The 16,715-nt window shown below is 39.3% G+C and overlaps 1 protein-coding gene across 1 annotated transcript in view; it reads right to left on the bottom strand.

Moving 5' to 3' along the window:
* The window catches only part of tbc1d32 (TBC1 domain family, member 32), a 102,421-nt gene that overhangs the window by 75,679 nt on the left and 10,027 nt on the right, over nt 1–16,715 (bottom strand). Inside the window, exons 13-23 of the mRNA XM_049589643.1 lie at nt 16,576–16,713; nt 14,281–14,370; nt 12,638–12,780; nt 11,677–11,804; nt 10,733–10,934; nt 8,592–8,671; nt 7,938–8,076; nt 5,287–5,374; nt 4,023–4,141; nt 2,577–2,696; nt 2,224–2,312 (exon numbers count right to left, since the gene is read on the bottom strand). Coding sequence (XP_049445600.1) covers nt 2,224–2,312; nt 2,577–2,696; nt 4,023–4,141; nt 5,287–5,374; nt 7,938–8,076; nt 8,592–8,671; nt 10,733–10,934; nt 11,677–11,804; nt 12,638–12,780; nt 14,281–14,370; nt 16,576–16,713 — 1,336 coding nt within the window. The remainder of the gene's footprint in view (nt 1–2,223; nt 2,313–2,576; nt 2,697–4,022; nt 4,142–5,286; nt 5,375–7,937; nt 8,077–8,591; nt 8,672–10,732; nt 10,935–11,676; nt 11,805–12,637; nt 12,781–14,280; nt 14,371–16,575; nt 16,714–16,715) is intronic.

Raw genomic sequence — 16,715 nt, 5'->3', positions numbered from 1 at the left:
TGGGTCGCATGTAAGATGGTTTTGTTGACATTATATTCATTGGAGATCTCACTTACCCATTGTAAATGTATTTTCATTACTTGCCATATGCTGTTACTGGCAGTATGATATGTATCTAAATAGTGTACATTCTGTACTACATACTTATTTGACATATCCTTGCACTCACAACATAACACAACCTTCATAACCATCTCTATCTTGGCCCATTTTTGTACTCTCCTGTTCTCTCTATTTATGCTTTTTAGTTACAGTCTCTCTGAACACATGGTTCATTAACAAGAGCAATGCCCTTGTGTAAAGTTGCTGCTTTACTGATGCAATCCCCCCTAATCAAAATAATAAAGCACTATCCCTATACCATGTTGCCATATGTGTGGATGATGATGCCTTATAAGGGCATGTTGGAAACATTTTTGGCTATTACAATAGTATGTCAATATGGGAAATGGTGAAGTAATTTTGAACATAATTAAGTGAGTATGAAATAAATGGAAATTTTATTCACCTCTTATCACCGCATTTGGCCTTTTTGGTAACCTTTTTTTTCTACTAATTCATGTTCTTTTTATTTGTTTTATTCAGCTTTTAATGAGGCATTTCCCATGCGGGCTGATAAAAAAATGAAACCGAAATCAAGCTGTGTGGAAGTTTCAAACAGAATTTACTGTGTTCAAGGCCGAACATTAATACAGCAGATTCACTAATAACTTGTTAGTTTAAGGCAATTATTCTAGTCTGGCTCACAGAAATGTAGACCGTGGGTATAAAGGCTATCATTGGCAGTCTATTTAGTGCGTTATCCCTTTGAAAATCCCCGTTGCTATGTGAAACTAGTCTCACATAGCTATACGTCCCCCTACAATCTGGATCAGCGCTTCTCAAGAAACAACAGCCTCAGAGATAGCAACCTTCACAACTTAAGGTCCTTTCATGTTTAATGTGGACATTTCTTTTGCAGGGATTTAGCCATCTTAATGTCAGGGCTCACCTCTCCACCAAAACTAGCTCCATCCCTACACTATTCTACACACGTCGCTGTATCCTGGGTTTAGCGCTGTCCAAGATGACTGTGATTGGTTTGAAGAAACACAAACCCAGAGCGTTTTTTTTTTACCTTGGTGCCAAATAATGATAGATTCAGCCAGACCTTTCTCCAGCTCTGGCACAATGTGAGATTAGAATTATACAAATACTTCAAAATCAACATGGTATGACTTATGGTATGACCTACTGATAATTCAAAGCTACATTTAGCACATTTAGCAACCCACACAGAGGCACAGAGTATAAGTTTGTCAGTGGATCCATCAGTCTGGGTGGCAAATGAATAGAGCATCTTGTTCCTTTCACTTGGCTTCTGGATGTTAATAGGAGTGGGCTGACTGACAGGCACAGACAGAGAGAGTGAGTCAGCAAGGCTCCAAACAAGTCAAAGCTATTGTGATTCAGGGAGCCTTTTAAAAAAAACCAAAGGAATGCTCAGCAGCCATCACAGCTTTGCACATGCAACCAAGACACATTTGCACCTGTGTTTGTAAAAACACTCTCTTGCACAGGATGCCTTTTATCTGCCTTTAACATATTCTTAGCCATTTGTAGCACATTAACCTCAACAATAAACCTTAGATTGAAGCCTACTGAGCCTTTAAACTACAATATGTGACTTTTCCTCACACAGATATTATTAAATCCTTTTCAATTACTCTATTTTCTTCAGTACAGTATAACAGCATTAACTTTAACTTGTATTGCAACCCTACCCCTAATTTGAACCTTAACTCCAAGCTGAAGATAGCTTTTCCTTTTAGATTAATTTATTCACCCCTTAACCACCCTTCTTACTTGTTATGATGTCTGTTCTTTATAAATATAGAAACACACACACACACACACACACACACACACACACACACACACACACAAACAAACACACAGCCCAGCTTGTTTCTCTATTATCCAGAGAAATCCTTTCATCAGCCCTTCAATGCTGGGTAATCAAAGTATAAAGAACCATGTCAGTCTGCTGTTGCCAGAGGCTGAAGTCTGGTGTGTGTGTGTGTGTGTGTGTGTGTGTGTGTGTGTGTGTGTGTGTGTGTGTGTGTGTGTGTGTGTGTGTGTGTGTGTGTCCATGTGTGGGTGCAGTCACCAGGTGCTAATCCGATACCATGTGCCTCCCCACTGATGTTAAGTAATATGGAAAAAAAAGAATACCAATCTCACCTCAGGCCGAACGTGTGAGACTGCTCATAGTGAAACAGGGAATGAATCTTCGCATCTGAATTCACAGCAATCAGCCTGTCAATCAGATCCTGTGGAGTAAAATAAGAGGCTGTGAAAAAAAAAAATACAGCAGTTATGGTGCAAAAAAAAGAAGAAAACTGTGGATATTCACGATACGCAAGGTGAAAAATGTACATCAGGCTCAGTGTACTGGGGGTTTAGGAGAAGGCCTATGTGATGTGAAACATGCGTGGGTGGTGGTTGGAGGCAAAATAAAAAGTGCAAACATGCCCTCAAATGGCTGAAAGAGGCATTGCATGAAGTTTGAACTACACAGTGTGAAAAACACTCACAGGAATGGAGGTTGGCATCTCTCTCAGGGTGTATTCACTCTTGTTGGCTAGAGGCTGCCGGCCCAGGAGCTCCCACACCGATTGGGAAGAGGAGAGCAGGTTCACCAAGGACAGGAAAGACTGGGGAGACAGACAATGAGACAGACAGAAAAACAAACCGAGGGTTTGAAAAAGCAGTTAAAAAACAAGCACGTAAGACAGGGGCAAAACTCACAACTAAACTCAAAACTCACAATTAATCTAACTGTGATCCTTTTACATCAAAGTAGAAATATTTACTACACACACATCAAATGCAGGGAGATGCCAGAATGATGGGCTAACTTTAATAGTTAGGGATTCGGTGTCTTGCTCAAGGACACCACAACAGCACCGTAACACCTTTTCAGCACAGTCCCCACTGACTGTGCAACGGCTACCCCAGAAACACATATATCCAGAACTTCTCAGTGTATTTTGTCCATGAAGAAAATTTAAATTGATGCAAAAACAAAGTGCATAAAATGGATGTTACGGGAATGAAAGACGCTGTTATGAAAACTTACACCATGAAATTAAATCTGAACATGTGAACAGAACGGTTGCCTGAAGAATAATAAAACCCAGTCCTCCTCCTCTCATCACTGAATCAAGGAGAACAGGAAAAACTCATGGGAATCAAAGGAAAACAGCGATGTACGCCTGCATGCACACACTGACACATATATGAAAGAAAGGTTTTTAAATTCTATTAAGCAGTTTGAAAGGAACAACAAAGGCTTCTGACAATTGCAGTGATTGTAAAAATATATAAAAAGGTATATTTGCCTGAAGTCCGTTCTTTCATCTGCTGCTGCCTGTTTGATGTGCTGCTTAAAATGCTACTGATTCCTCAACCATACAGCTATGCCTGCATTGGAGCTAATATGCCAAAACTGCTGTTGTAATAAGTTTGTGCCACATGTTTAGTTTGTCACACACATTTTTAATGGCGCATTTTTTTTTGTTTCCAGCAGTTCTGGGGCTCTGTTACCATGTGCTGGCTGGGATGGACTTGAAGGTCTGAGTGTATGTATGTAACCTGGCAGCTGACCCACTGATAAGGCAGGCTTTAAAGTCACCAGTGGCAGGACACAGTTCACACTTCACTGGCAGTCTGTATTCACTTGGCTAGTTTCACCGAGAGACAACTTGGCTCCTGTCAGAGGCCAGCATCAGACACACACACACACACACACACACACACACACACACACACACACATATATATACAGACAGACACACTAGACCTTTAGATAAAAGTTTGAGTCTGTCCTAGACTGAACCTCAAAATTCTGCCTAAACTTGTACCAAATCTAAAAATGGAGTCTCATGCAAAGAAGAACTGCGACTACATTCCTGTTCAGTTCAGTCTGATCCTTTTTCAGTCTGGTATAAAATGGCACTTGTTTTTTTTACACACAATACCTTGAGGCAGCTTCTTTCTATCGGGTCCATGGGTGTGGGCTTGGGACGGACCACCCCAACATCTTCACTGCCACATTCAAGAACAGACCATAGCTCTAGTACCAGCGTCCGGACAAAACCTAAAACACAACATGAAACCAGTGGTTTTAATACATTTCAGTCAGGACCACTTTAGTCAAAGAAAACTATTTCCGTTTACAGTATTATATTTGGCGGTATGGCTCTGTTCTGGGGCCTCTCTGCCTTTACTCAGGCCTACGCAGAAAGACTCTTCCACGTGCCTACGTGGAAAGCCTGAGGCAGAGAGACCAAACCTCTCTGCCCCCCACGTGCAAATGAGGAAAGCCTGAGGCAGAGAAAGCAAAGCTCCCTGCCCTTCCATGCGCCTACATGGAAAGCCTTAGGCAGGGAGAGCAGCAGCAAAGACCCCCCGGGAACAGAACAGAGCAGCATCAATGACATGTTCAGCAAGGTAATTTATTGTTTTTGTCAACAGAGGCCGCAAACTGGGAGCATGCTGACCATCGATCGATAAGTAGTTTTCACAAAACCACATCAAAAAAATCTGTACAATCCCTTTCAACATTAAAGATCTAATGTTTCATCATGCAAAACCAATATCTGCTTTCTATTTTTATGTTTCAATGTTTTAATATAGCAACATTCAAAGACATCAGAAATTAGGATAACTCAAATATTATGACAGGTTCTTTTGGGATTCCAGCCTCACTTTTAGCAGGGGACAGTAGAGAAAGGAAATATGGAAGGAGAGAGAGAAGGAAAAAATATGAAGCAAAGGACCCCAGCCAGATTCAATCTGTGGAAATTGCAATTATATTGCAAACGTCTGAACCACAGGGGTACTTTTATGCTACAAATATTACAATTTACAATTCCAAATCTACAATTCAATTTCACACATAGACACTATCCAATTGTATTGATTGCATGCACCAATCTCTGTCTATGCCTCTGTTCTACCCAGCATTAATATGTACGGGACATGTGGAATGTTTTCAGTCAACACTACTTGCAAAAATGTTTTTTTCCAGACAGGACAATCTTGTCTTGTCAGACCATCTTAATCCTTAAAATTACTTGAAAATTAACACCTCATCTTGCTCTTTCTTCGTCCACTTATCCTGTCACAAACATTTTGATAAAGGTGTTGCTGCCTGGGCTGCTCAATGCCAGCTGAGATACATAAGGCTTGTGTGCAAAGTTGTTTTTGTCTAGTCAACATAACAAAGTAGCAAAGCCGTACCTGAACTGTGCAATGCTGCCACCCCTGGAGCAGTTGCTGCCACCTGTGTCACCATCACCCCGTATCCAAACTTCTCACAGCGGCTCACCTACAGAAAACATACACAGAATCCCAAAAATTGTTCAGCATTTTATCTGTTTTGCTTATTTAAGTCAAACATGAATGCAAGGTTTGGATAGGATAGACAAATACAGGATTAATGTGGTGGGGGGAAAAGGAAAGAGAGTTTTATCTAAGAAGAAAAGGAGAATTGTAAATTTGGCATTTGTGATTCAGTATGCCAACTCTGGCATGACACTGCTAGAATCCTGAAAAGGCACTACATAATGTAGTTTAGTACGCTGAGAAGAAATCAAATTGCAAATTGATTTTTGAGTGTGCAGGCTCTTCATTAATTACAACACAATGTCACAACTAAAAATAGACAAAATATAATTACATTCCATAATTAAAGCGAAATGCCAAACGAGAGAAGCAATTACATGAGTGTGTAAACAATGGCAGTAAATTAAGCCCACAGGGGGATTAGCTAAGGTTTGCAGTGAGTGTGTGTGTGTGCGTGTCTACAATATGAATCATGGACTATGTATGTAAGGCATATGTAGAGATTAATAAATTAAAGCCACTGTGGAAGTAGCTGCATGTAACAGCCTGCAGGCTACTGGTGAATACTGAGTAGTCTTCAGGAAATATGACTGTGGCCTTGAGAAGCAGCAGGAGCAACAAATTACCAAATCTTCAGCAGAGTGAATTAGGGAAACCGATGACATGGGCCAACAGAATAAAGAAAGGGTTTAAGATGGATTGTGTTCTGCAGGGTAGGGCACTATAGAATACAACAACCAAGGAATAATGCATGCCATACTGTGCAGGGGTAACACTGATTCTAAATTTCAAATGTACATGTTTTTGTAGGGTCTAATAATCCAGTAATTGTCAACATGTGTTTCTCAAAGCCAGAAGGTACCTTTATGTTTTACTTCAATGGAAATAAATGTACTTGATGTAATGGTCTGCATGTAATGACTTTGTTTAAATCCTGCCGTGGCTTCAGGGTTGACTGACTGTAACTCAAGTCAGTGTGTCAAAGAATCACTTGAACAGCACAATATTACTTTGGCACATTGATGCTATCAAGATGGATTAAAACTCAAACCACTGCCAAACTTAATTCTTCCAGGGTTTCCATAAAGGTGATCAAACAGTTCCAATGAACTGTATCAGCATCAGCACTTATCAGCACTCCTGCGGTGTCGTCCGGTGATTTGTCAAAGTCACAATGTTCCATTTACATGAATGTGACATGACAGAGTTATATAACAAGCTTACATTTTAACTTGAAATCTGATGCCAAGGCTTTTACAACTAAATGATTCTGGCAACATCTGGAATTCCTTAGTAGTAGTGGTGTCTTACATAAGCCGCAAACTTTACAACAGCTCATGTAAGAGATCCGATAACCTCGCAAGATCGGGGCGGCTACAGTTTCTGAAGCCTGGCGCTGCAGGTGTTCTCCAGGGACTGCAAGACCCAGGACATGATGGGAAACACCTGGCTCTCACCTGATCTGACAGCTGATTGGTTTAGATGTTGACTCAACAATATGATGTTTGATACAAACTTTTAATTTTTGCTGAATTGGAGAGATTTTGATTTTGCTGATGTGAAGGTTTATTCTGCTAACATAACACACTGTGTGGCTGATGGTGACGTTTAGCACTCTTAAAGACCAAATTCAATATTCAATATCAAATATAACATATTATAAACTACACATATTCTACTATATGTTAATACTGGACTGTTTTAACAAAGACTTCTGGTAAGTGGGATGTGAGGGTTCTTGAAATAACATATGTACAGATGTAAAGCCCTGATTATGACTGACTGATCTTCAATGGAAGCTACTCTCTTGTATTTTTTCCCCCCGTTTGACTATTAATGTTTTCAATTTATTCATTTAGTTTGAGGGGGACAGGTCCTATTAGCTGATTTATATACAGCAGCAAACTGATATGATGCTGGATTACATGAGAATCCATGTAAAATGGAGGTTAAATCATGAATAGGAAATATATATTGCCTGTACGGCATTTTAATTTTGCTACTCTGTCATAAATAAAACAATTGGAGACTCCAGAAATTAGAGTCAGACCTAACGAGATGTGAGCATTGTCACAGTACAGTGACTTCCTGTACTGACTGACGGCTGCTGGAAGCTGTCCGACTTGACCGCAGCTTTTTATCACCGCCCCTGCTGATGCCGCCTGATCTCATCCACTTTCCAGGTGAGGCGCACTTCATCTCCAACGTGCCAAATACCACAGTTTAGATGCCCTTGAGCAAGTCATTTAACCCCCAAACTGGCCCACTGGGGCCTTTTAGTGACTAACTGCAGTTGGATTGGGAAGCGTCCAAGTGTATAAGTGTGTATGTGTGGAGTAGGGCATTGCTGTCAAAGCGCATTTGGCTCCAGGAACCTACAGTCTATGTATGAAGGTTGGAAAAAAAATCCAAAATGTGTACACTGGAGAGCAGCAAACCTGGCAGACTGGGTAAAAACAAAAAAAGTTTTGAACACTTAAAACTACTAAAACAACCAAATGGAAATAACCACAGTCACAGCTGTTCAGTACTGTATTTGTTAATACCTGTAGTTTTTTAGTAAAGCGGGAGAACATGTAGGAGACGCACTCATTGATGGCTCCTGTCTGCTGGAGCAGCAGCAGGCCTTTCGGAGTTGCGGCAAAGTTCAGCAGGCTGTCCAACAATGTCTCCTCCCAGATGAGCCTGTTACAGAGTCAAAGACCATCCCATGTGTTACTGTCAGAGGTAGACTAATGGCGGTGTCAACTACGTGCAACCTGATTTTATGGTCTCCTGGCAATCATCGACCACACAGTCTCTGAACCCCAAATTAGGTCACCATCTCAAATCTGCTGCACATTGTGTAAGTGGTTGTAATGGACATTATTTTTGTATTGGTGTTTTGTTTACAATCGCTGTCACAGACAGTATGTTGAAATATGTATTTATTTTAGTGTTGTTGCATGCTTTATGATTACTTAACAAGGGACAAGCTTACTGTACGAGGCTTTAAATTACGTGACCAAAAACAGTAAATATACAAAGAATTATTCAAAATTTTGTTTCAATAAGTCTGTTTCTAAGTCACAGGACAATGGGATGGGAAAACATCACTCTGTGTCTTTAAACATCTATGTTCAGTCTCTGTTATACCTGCATCAAAACTAATCACTCCTTAAACTGCAGAGATTTGAATATCGTGCTCAAACTGGCCTTACATGTTCTGCAGCTCTTGGATGGAGGCTCCAGTGGTGGCTCCAGGTACCGGGGTTGGAACCCTTTCTGACAAGGAACTGGTCTAGAAATAAGGAAGGAAAAAGTTTTATTTTTTTATCACTCAGTGGGTGTGAGTGTGTGGGCACAGCTGAAGATTTTGACCAGAATTATTAACAGTCTTAGTCACACTATGCTCCTTCATCAGAGGGAGAGGCAGCTGCCTAAGTTTTCTTTATTCAAGATTAAAGTAATTCAAATGTACAGATTGATCTTGGACCACTTCTGGGTGTACATAGAATACTCTGGAATCCAGCTGTATTCTGAATTCATAAGTTGTTATAATTATACAAAATTACTCATGCTGATTTCACCTGAAGAATTTTATACTTTTTAATAAAATAAACCTTTCTTAAAAATTGCAATAATAAAGAATAATAGAACAATAATAAAGAGATATGAACCCCAACAGGATGGCAGAGGAGTCTCCTCATTTTGCAATAATGACCCACTCGCCATGTATTATCCCACTTATTACACAACCATTTACTAACGAAACCAATCATTTGACACAAAATATGGATTTAAAGATTATTTTATTGCTCCTGTTACTGTCTGTGATCAAACTGCGTCCATAGCAACGGTCTGTTGATCACGGCAACAGTCAGCTATTGAGAAACATCAGATTATAGATTTCTTTTTCCCTCAGAATGAAGTACTGAACAAAGCCAGGTGTATTCGGTAAGGTCTAGTTCATCTTTAACAAACTAAAAGTGGGCACTGAAAACTGAACTAGCAAACTGACTTCTTCTCACCTTCTCTGTATATTAACACTAAGAAAGTTAAAGAAGCCTTTAAACCTTCAAGTACGATTAATAATACTACTGAAAATCAGAGTGAGAACTGTCATCCTTATCAGTCTAACCTTTAACTGTTTTCTGTTTTCCTGTGAACTAACTCAAATCACATGCTTCATTAAAATGTTTCCCACATACTTTGGGGCCATGTCAGTGTTTTTATAGTGAGTGAACTGAGGTCAATGTTGTTGTTGCACTATGAAAATAGGTGTGGACCTGGATTTGATGCATCTTACAGTACATGCTGTCTGGAGCAGAGCAAGTGCAGAGTATAAATTAATATTTAACAATACTAGGGAAGGTCAGGAGGAAGTTAGAAGGAAAATGTTTGATACAATTACGATTGTTAAAATGTCTCATAGAAATTAATTTTTGACATGAATGTTTTGGAAAACAAAGCAGTAAAACATGATGTGAGACTGTATTTACAGATATCTACCGCTGAGACATTACTGATGTCTCCTACCTGTTCTAAGCAGTAACTCTACATGTCTTTTCTATGTTTCCTCAGGAAAACAGAAGTTGTTGTGAGTTATTTTTGGTTTTGGTTGCACTTTTAACTGTGTCTGTTTTTGTTTTCAGTGTTACATTTTCAGTTTTGTTTTCCACTACTGTGGTACTAAAGGTATTCTGAGTTTGATGCATTGTTATGACAAAAGCTGTATTTTAAAAATTAAATGGAGCAGATTACAATGGTTAGTTAATTCCCTCCATTTGGAACCTGCGGTGGCACTTTTCCTGCTGCAGTGAATGAATAAAGAGAGAACAAGGCATTCATCAAGCAAATGAAACATGACAGGGGTATTCTAGCCAGTGAAGTCATCATTAGACATGGACATCCCTCCATTAGATATTCTCCAAGAAAAAAAAACAGATTCAGATTCAACCTTTGTCTATCATCTTTTACATGTTTTTTTGGAAGAGATTTGTCAAGCTGCGCTCTCCGAGGAAGGGTCTCATTTCTCACATTAACTTTAATAAATAACAAATTCGAGCAACATCAATATTAGAGTGCTAAATTGTTTTTCTAATGTGTTTAATAATCTGGGTTTTAATCAGTTCGATGTTTTTGTAGCATCAAGTTCTTTAACGACATCAAACCACAAGATTCTCAAGTGCATTTTAAAAACACACACACAAAACTTTTTCCTTTTTTTTTTATCTGAAACTTTCCCCCCAAACCACAAAGGTCTTTTGACAGGCTTTTATTTAACAACTGTAAACCTGAGGGCAAACCTCAGTCAGTGAAAGTTTGATCAGTGTTATATCGACAAATTAAGTTCAGGTACCTTTTTCCATGCAGCAGCCACAGCCTTGTGCAGGCCGTAGGGTCGGAGCACCTGCAAACCCTCACAGGTGTTGTATATCTGCCTACAGACAAAGATGAATGCTCCGCATGATGTATGGGACACGTCGGATTCACTTAGTGATGACAGCTCCTTATCCAGCAGCCTGAGGGTGAACTGTACAATGACATGAGCAGGAAAGGTTCTGCAGAGGAGAGGGGGAAACAGACAATGAAAAATGTGCTGGCAGGAGATACAAGACAGATTTTTATGTGTATAAGAGGTGTTGTGCTTGGAGAAATGTCAGCGGAGTTGTGGGGTGTTTGAAGCAAATTTTCCTTCTTAATATTTTTTTGTTGGCGTCTAAATATCAAACAACTTGTACCTTGTTTCTTTATAACAATAAAACACTCATTAGTATTGTTTTTGCTTTCTCTGTCTGGACTAGATCTCTAAATTTTTGAGTGACAAGACGCTCATTTTACAACGTACGTCTCAGGCGAGGTACACACATGGATTAATGACAGACTACAGCATGTTAGTCAGAAAAGTCTGTACCCAGTGGTATCAACCTTGGTGAATCACAGCAACAGACTGTTGTTTCAGGCTGGACAGACTGGTCAGGGTCAGCCAATTACAGGGGAACACAAAAGTAACCCTGGGGCCACTGAGCGACCCTGAATACCTTTGATAAAACATACTTTTTCTGAGTTTTTCCTATAATGAGACTTGAGTAGATCAAAGATAAAACCGCAGCAACTGACAAACCGGCAACATCCTCAGGTCTAATCTGCTCTCTGTGTAGAACCAGGAGGATTTGTTATGCAAACTTAACTCTATATTGACGTCTTCTTGCCAAGTCAGAAAAAAAATGTAATTTATTCATTACCTTCAAAGATACAAAATGACACTGTGTGTTTAATCATAATTCAATCACAACGTCTCACCTCTCACTGTGGGTTACAACGAGATTCTTCTCGTATAAGAAGAGAGCTAATCCTCTGTCGGTGTTTGCGATGCGAGCCAGAACGTCGGCGATGAGAGTCAGTGTTGCTGAAGGAGATTTTAATTTGGCCTGTAAACCGTAGAGAATAAATAGACAAATTACTCAACAGCTTTAGAGACGAGTCGAATCCCAGGAGGGATGATCAGATATTGAAAATTGAAATATCATTAACTTTTGCAGTATGGAACTAAGAAAAGCTATTATATTTTTATTACTGATGCTTCCACAATTTCAAACAGTTTATAAAAGGCTGACGGATCATAAAAACTGTCCCGCTGTGACACGTTAACAGCTACTCTTTGTGGATTTCTAACATGATGGTAGGAAACACATTAGGATTCAGATATGGTGTTTGAATCAAGGTTAAAAACATGGTTTGAGGTAAGGGGATGAGGTTAGAATACGTTTCAAGCTATAGACCTTGCATTTATGGTCAAGATTAGAATCAAATGTAGATTAGGGAAATATGGTGAAGGTAAACTTTATGCGTTCAATGCTGAGGGGTAAAATTAAAGCTTCTGGTTAGGGAATAAGTAAGGGATAATGCCCAACAAGGTGTCCATTATCTGAAACTACAGGCCGACGGGGAGGTGTGAACTGACTGACATGTGGCAAAGGTTGTCCCAATGGAGGTTGTTAATGCCTGATTATGGCCAAGGGCATTATCCTGCATTTTACATGGTCACTTGCTGAAGAAAAACAATTATGAATATTTATTGAGATTGTCATGCATTTTGCAATTGAAGTTTAAAGTTTTTCACAAGCCATGACTTGGTTTGTGGGCATCACAGTGATGCAAAGGGAAGCTCTGTCACCTCACAGCAAAAGGGCTGCGGTTGTGTGGTCTACTTTACTAACAACAGTATTAAAGCAAGTGTGTGTGTTTAGTGTGTGTGCTTGACCTGCTGTCCATTAAGCAGAGCTATAACAGGAGCCAGCAGTGTCTCTATTACAGGGGTCTGGTAGAGACAGTCTGCAGCACACTCAGTCCTCTCACACAGCATCCACAGCACATCCATCGCCAGACAGCTGGGCGACAGTGAGTCTGAACACACAGAGATTTAACTGAATTACAGGCATGTCAATACATCTTGTGGTATTTATATCCTTTAAAACCGACACTGAACACACTGTCCTGCTTCTACCCCATTTCTTGATAAAGTGGTAATGAAATTTTGTAAAGATGCTCCTGCCATTGCTGCCTGACACTCGTGGGGTTTTCCTGTCTGGATCTGTGCATTTCCATTTTTTGACTAGACACATATTACATACTTGCATCGTCATCATGAGTGTGTTTAAACCTGGACTGATGCAGTTTTGCTTTTGTGCTTAGTATCAGTGTGATCACCCACAACACAAGGTCACACAGGACCGTTAATAAAAATAATAACTGCGGACAATATTTCACGCTCCAATGGTACGTACATCTACCCAAATACTGTACCTAAATATAATTTATGAATTAAATATTTTCATTTTATTCTTCTTTATACTTCTCTATTGTAGAACTATTTTTTTACTTTTAGGATTTTACAAGCAAAACACACAGTTTATGAAACATGATACATTATTCGTCAAACTACTCCACAGTACATGTATGTAAAGTATGAGAAGATGCTGCAACATTAAATTGCGGCTTTCATGTAAAGGCCTTGGTAATAATAACACAATATGAATAATTCACCAGTATGAAAGAGGTAATTTTGCATAGTGAGTTGTTTAACTTGCGATACTTCAAGTACATTTTGCTGATAATACCTCTGTACTTTTACTTTGGCAGGACTGTAGCAGTACTTTTGGTACTTAAAGTAGTTCTCCCACCACTGTTACACTTATAATTTTCATAAGCTCATAAAACATTTTAAGGGGCATTCATCACCTCTGGATATTGTGCAAAAATTAAAATTACCAAGAATAATAATCTAAGTTACATTTTGGGAACAATAATAAAGCTATGTTGGAGCATTGAGTTCTCTAAAGTCTCTTTCTTTTTGTGACATTATTGTATTTTTACATGAATACTGCCTAATGGAGCTTTAAATTAAGCATCTTCCAGCTGAGAGTACCTCTCTTACACTTTAATTCTGCATCTCCCTCAGACACTGCATTCTGTAACATCATGATACTAATCAGAATATGCTCTCATGGGGCATGTGATCTTCATCTTACTGAAGAATGTAAAATATTAATATAAATCTATGACTTGCTAAGCATGACTCTCTGCAGCAGCCAAAGGAGATGATCCTCCTCTGACAAAGTCAAGGTGGGGAACACTATTGATTACTGCCAGGAAAGTTACTGCAGTGTAATTCATGAGAATAAATGGGGCAATAAAGCAAGGTCTTCCAGGAGACAACCACAGTGCTGCATGACTCGGTGCAAGGTTAGGAGATAAAAGATATGGTCTGAGGAATGCTGTTACGCCTCACAGGGAGGGTCACGGTGTTCCTTCAGTCCCTGATTCCAGATCCTGCACAGAAACCAGGGAGGAAGCCGAAACTCTGTGACGTAGTTTATATCCGTGTGTGAGTGTGTGGGGCCTCACCTGAGAGTGAGGTGTCATTGTGCGGAGGATTGGGGTGTTGGTACATGATGTTAATCAGTATGACAACCAGGTCCGTAAGGCTGACTGGATCTGAAACAGCACATGATAAATAAGTAAATCGGTGTGGTTACTCAGTGTCTAGACAGGAACAGTAAAAAATAGTAGGCACTGCTGAGGAGGAAATGGTCTGAGTCAGGCTTTGGCAGCCTTGAAGATGAGGATCATATTGGTGCACTGTTGGCTTCCAATTTTGTATCTGAGATGAGTGTTAAAATCTGGTGTGTTGTAAAATTGCCTGCTATTAAAATAAATGCACAAAATCACATGCTTGTACTTAAACTGGATGTAACTCAAACAAGTCAAATATAAAGTGTTTACAGTACATAACATTTTATCACAAGCATGTCTAAAGAAGCTTTACATACCATACCATACACCATAATACAGACTTCTTATTACACCTGACACATTAGCCAGTTAACTATGCCTCTGCCAACCAGTCAAGCTGCATTTTATATCCATGTTTGTCCAGATTCATATAATATATGAAGTGAAGACTTTGAAGGAATTTAATAAGAGGTATGAAGTGTATTTTTTGGGCAGAAAGTTGATGTTTCACGCACATCTTCAACTCAGCAGCACAGAAGACCTACACAATCAAAATTAGTGCCACTAATTCAGTGTCTGACCAAATGTCTCCTCTTCTGTCCCTGAGTTACGGCATTGAATAATGGTCAGAAAACTGTTTTTGCAGAACATTATAATGTCAAAATGAAGTTAACATTTGAATATAAAATGTCATCACTCTATCATTTTATCCTATTAGACATTTACGTAATTTTCTTTGTTATAATTAGTGTATGACTTCTTGAGTTGTGGCCAAAAACATGCCAAAGCATCTAAATGGTGCTCTGAATGTTAAAAAATATGACAAAATAAACCATACTCAAATACATTTCAGTTTCTTTTAGCTGGCTCTGTGTGTCTATGAAAGACCATTGACTCGTTCAGTGACACTAGAGTAATAGAATATTATCAAAATCAAATGTCACTGTGGCAAAGTTAGGAAATAACTAAATAAATATTGCAAAAAACGATAAAATATATAAAAACTCAACCAGGTTCTCAACCAGGGGTCCAGAAAACCCCAGGGGTCCTTGAGGAGTTCCAGGGGGTCCCCAGAAAAATGAGAACCGTTTATTTTTACTATTTAATTCACTATAGAGGTGAGCCCAATGTAAGTAAGAGTTCTGATCATAGGTTTTATGTTCTCCACAGTTATCTTCTCAACTGTAGTTGACAAATATAGAATTCTGGTCTTAATGTTATCCAACAACCAAAGTCTTTCCGGATAGGGGTCCCTGAAGAGCAATCTTATAGGGGTGCGTGACCTAATGTGTATCAATTCAGGGGTCCTTGATACAAAACAAGTTTCGGTATTTCTATAAAAAAAAAAAAATCAAAACTGCAGTGAAAACTTGTTCAGGAAGTGACACGTATTATGACACATACAGGTGTTGGTGACAAACTAATCTAGGTGCCCATTTCAGGGTTTGGAGTGATGGGCCTCCACCCAGAGAGTGGGCCTTATGATCAATATAAACCTCCAGTCCAGACTACCTTGGAATAAGAGTCATTAATGGTTAAATAAAACAGTGTTAAGAGCAGCGACTGCAGACAGTGAGTCTGTTTTAATGGTCCACCTATGTATCATTCATGCCATTACATAACTTTATCAGTGATTAAGATAGGTGGAGGGAGCAAAGTTACTGCACAGGAGGACAGGAGGGAGTGGTACCATGAGGAAGCTGATCAGACACATTCCAGCATCAGATTATCTGCTGTAAAGATTGGATGGACCATTTTGTTGGAAAAGTGACAGATACTGCTGCACGGGGTAATACACTATGAAGATCTATTCTTCCCTTTAACTCCACATCACTTATTAAAAGCATGAGTGCATTCCTGTGAGTCCTGCAGCTTCAAACAATGGACAATATAAAGTACTAAGCTCTTTGCAGTGTTTGGACATTAAAGGCACTTTCAGAGATTTTGAGAATTATACTAAACTGCTAAATCACATTAGTTGAGAGGACAAATACCACTGTTGAGTAAACCTGCTTCTGAATGTCCCTTCATATTTTACAGACAGAAATGACCAAGTTGCATCCATCTGAAAAGTGATTAAACATATTTCTCAAGAAGTACAACCATTCCTTTTACTACAGTAAAAAACAAAATTAAACATAACTCCCCACATGCTTTTGACAGAACAGTTTTCAGTACTCATTGTACCTTTGTGCTTCTTCACTCTGATGGGAAACAGCTTCCTGCCATTGGTGTAGATGAGGAGTTTCCCTAGGACACACAGCGAGTGGACAAAGAAGGCATATTCGAGCTCTTTTCCTGTGTAAACTCTCCTCTGAACTGAACCT

Source organism: Epinephelus fuscoguttatus, linkage group LG11 (assembly GCF_011397635.1).
Source record: "Epinephelus fuscoguttatus linkage group LG11, E.fuscoguttatus.final_Chr_v1".
Taxonomy (NCBI): Eukaryota; Metazoa; Chordata; class Actinopteri; order Perciformes; family Serranidae; genus Epinephelus; species Epinephelus fuscoguttatus.
The sequence above is the reverse complement of the archived record's forward strand: the minus strand, read 5'-3'. Positions and strand labels throughout refer to the sequence as shown.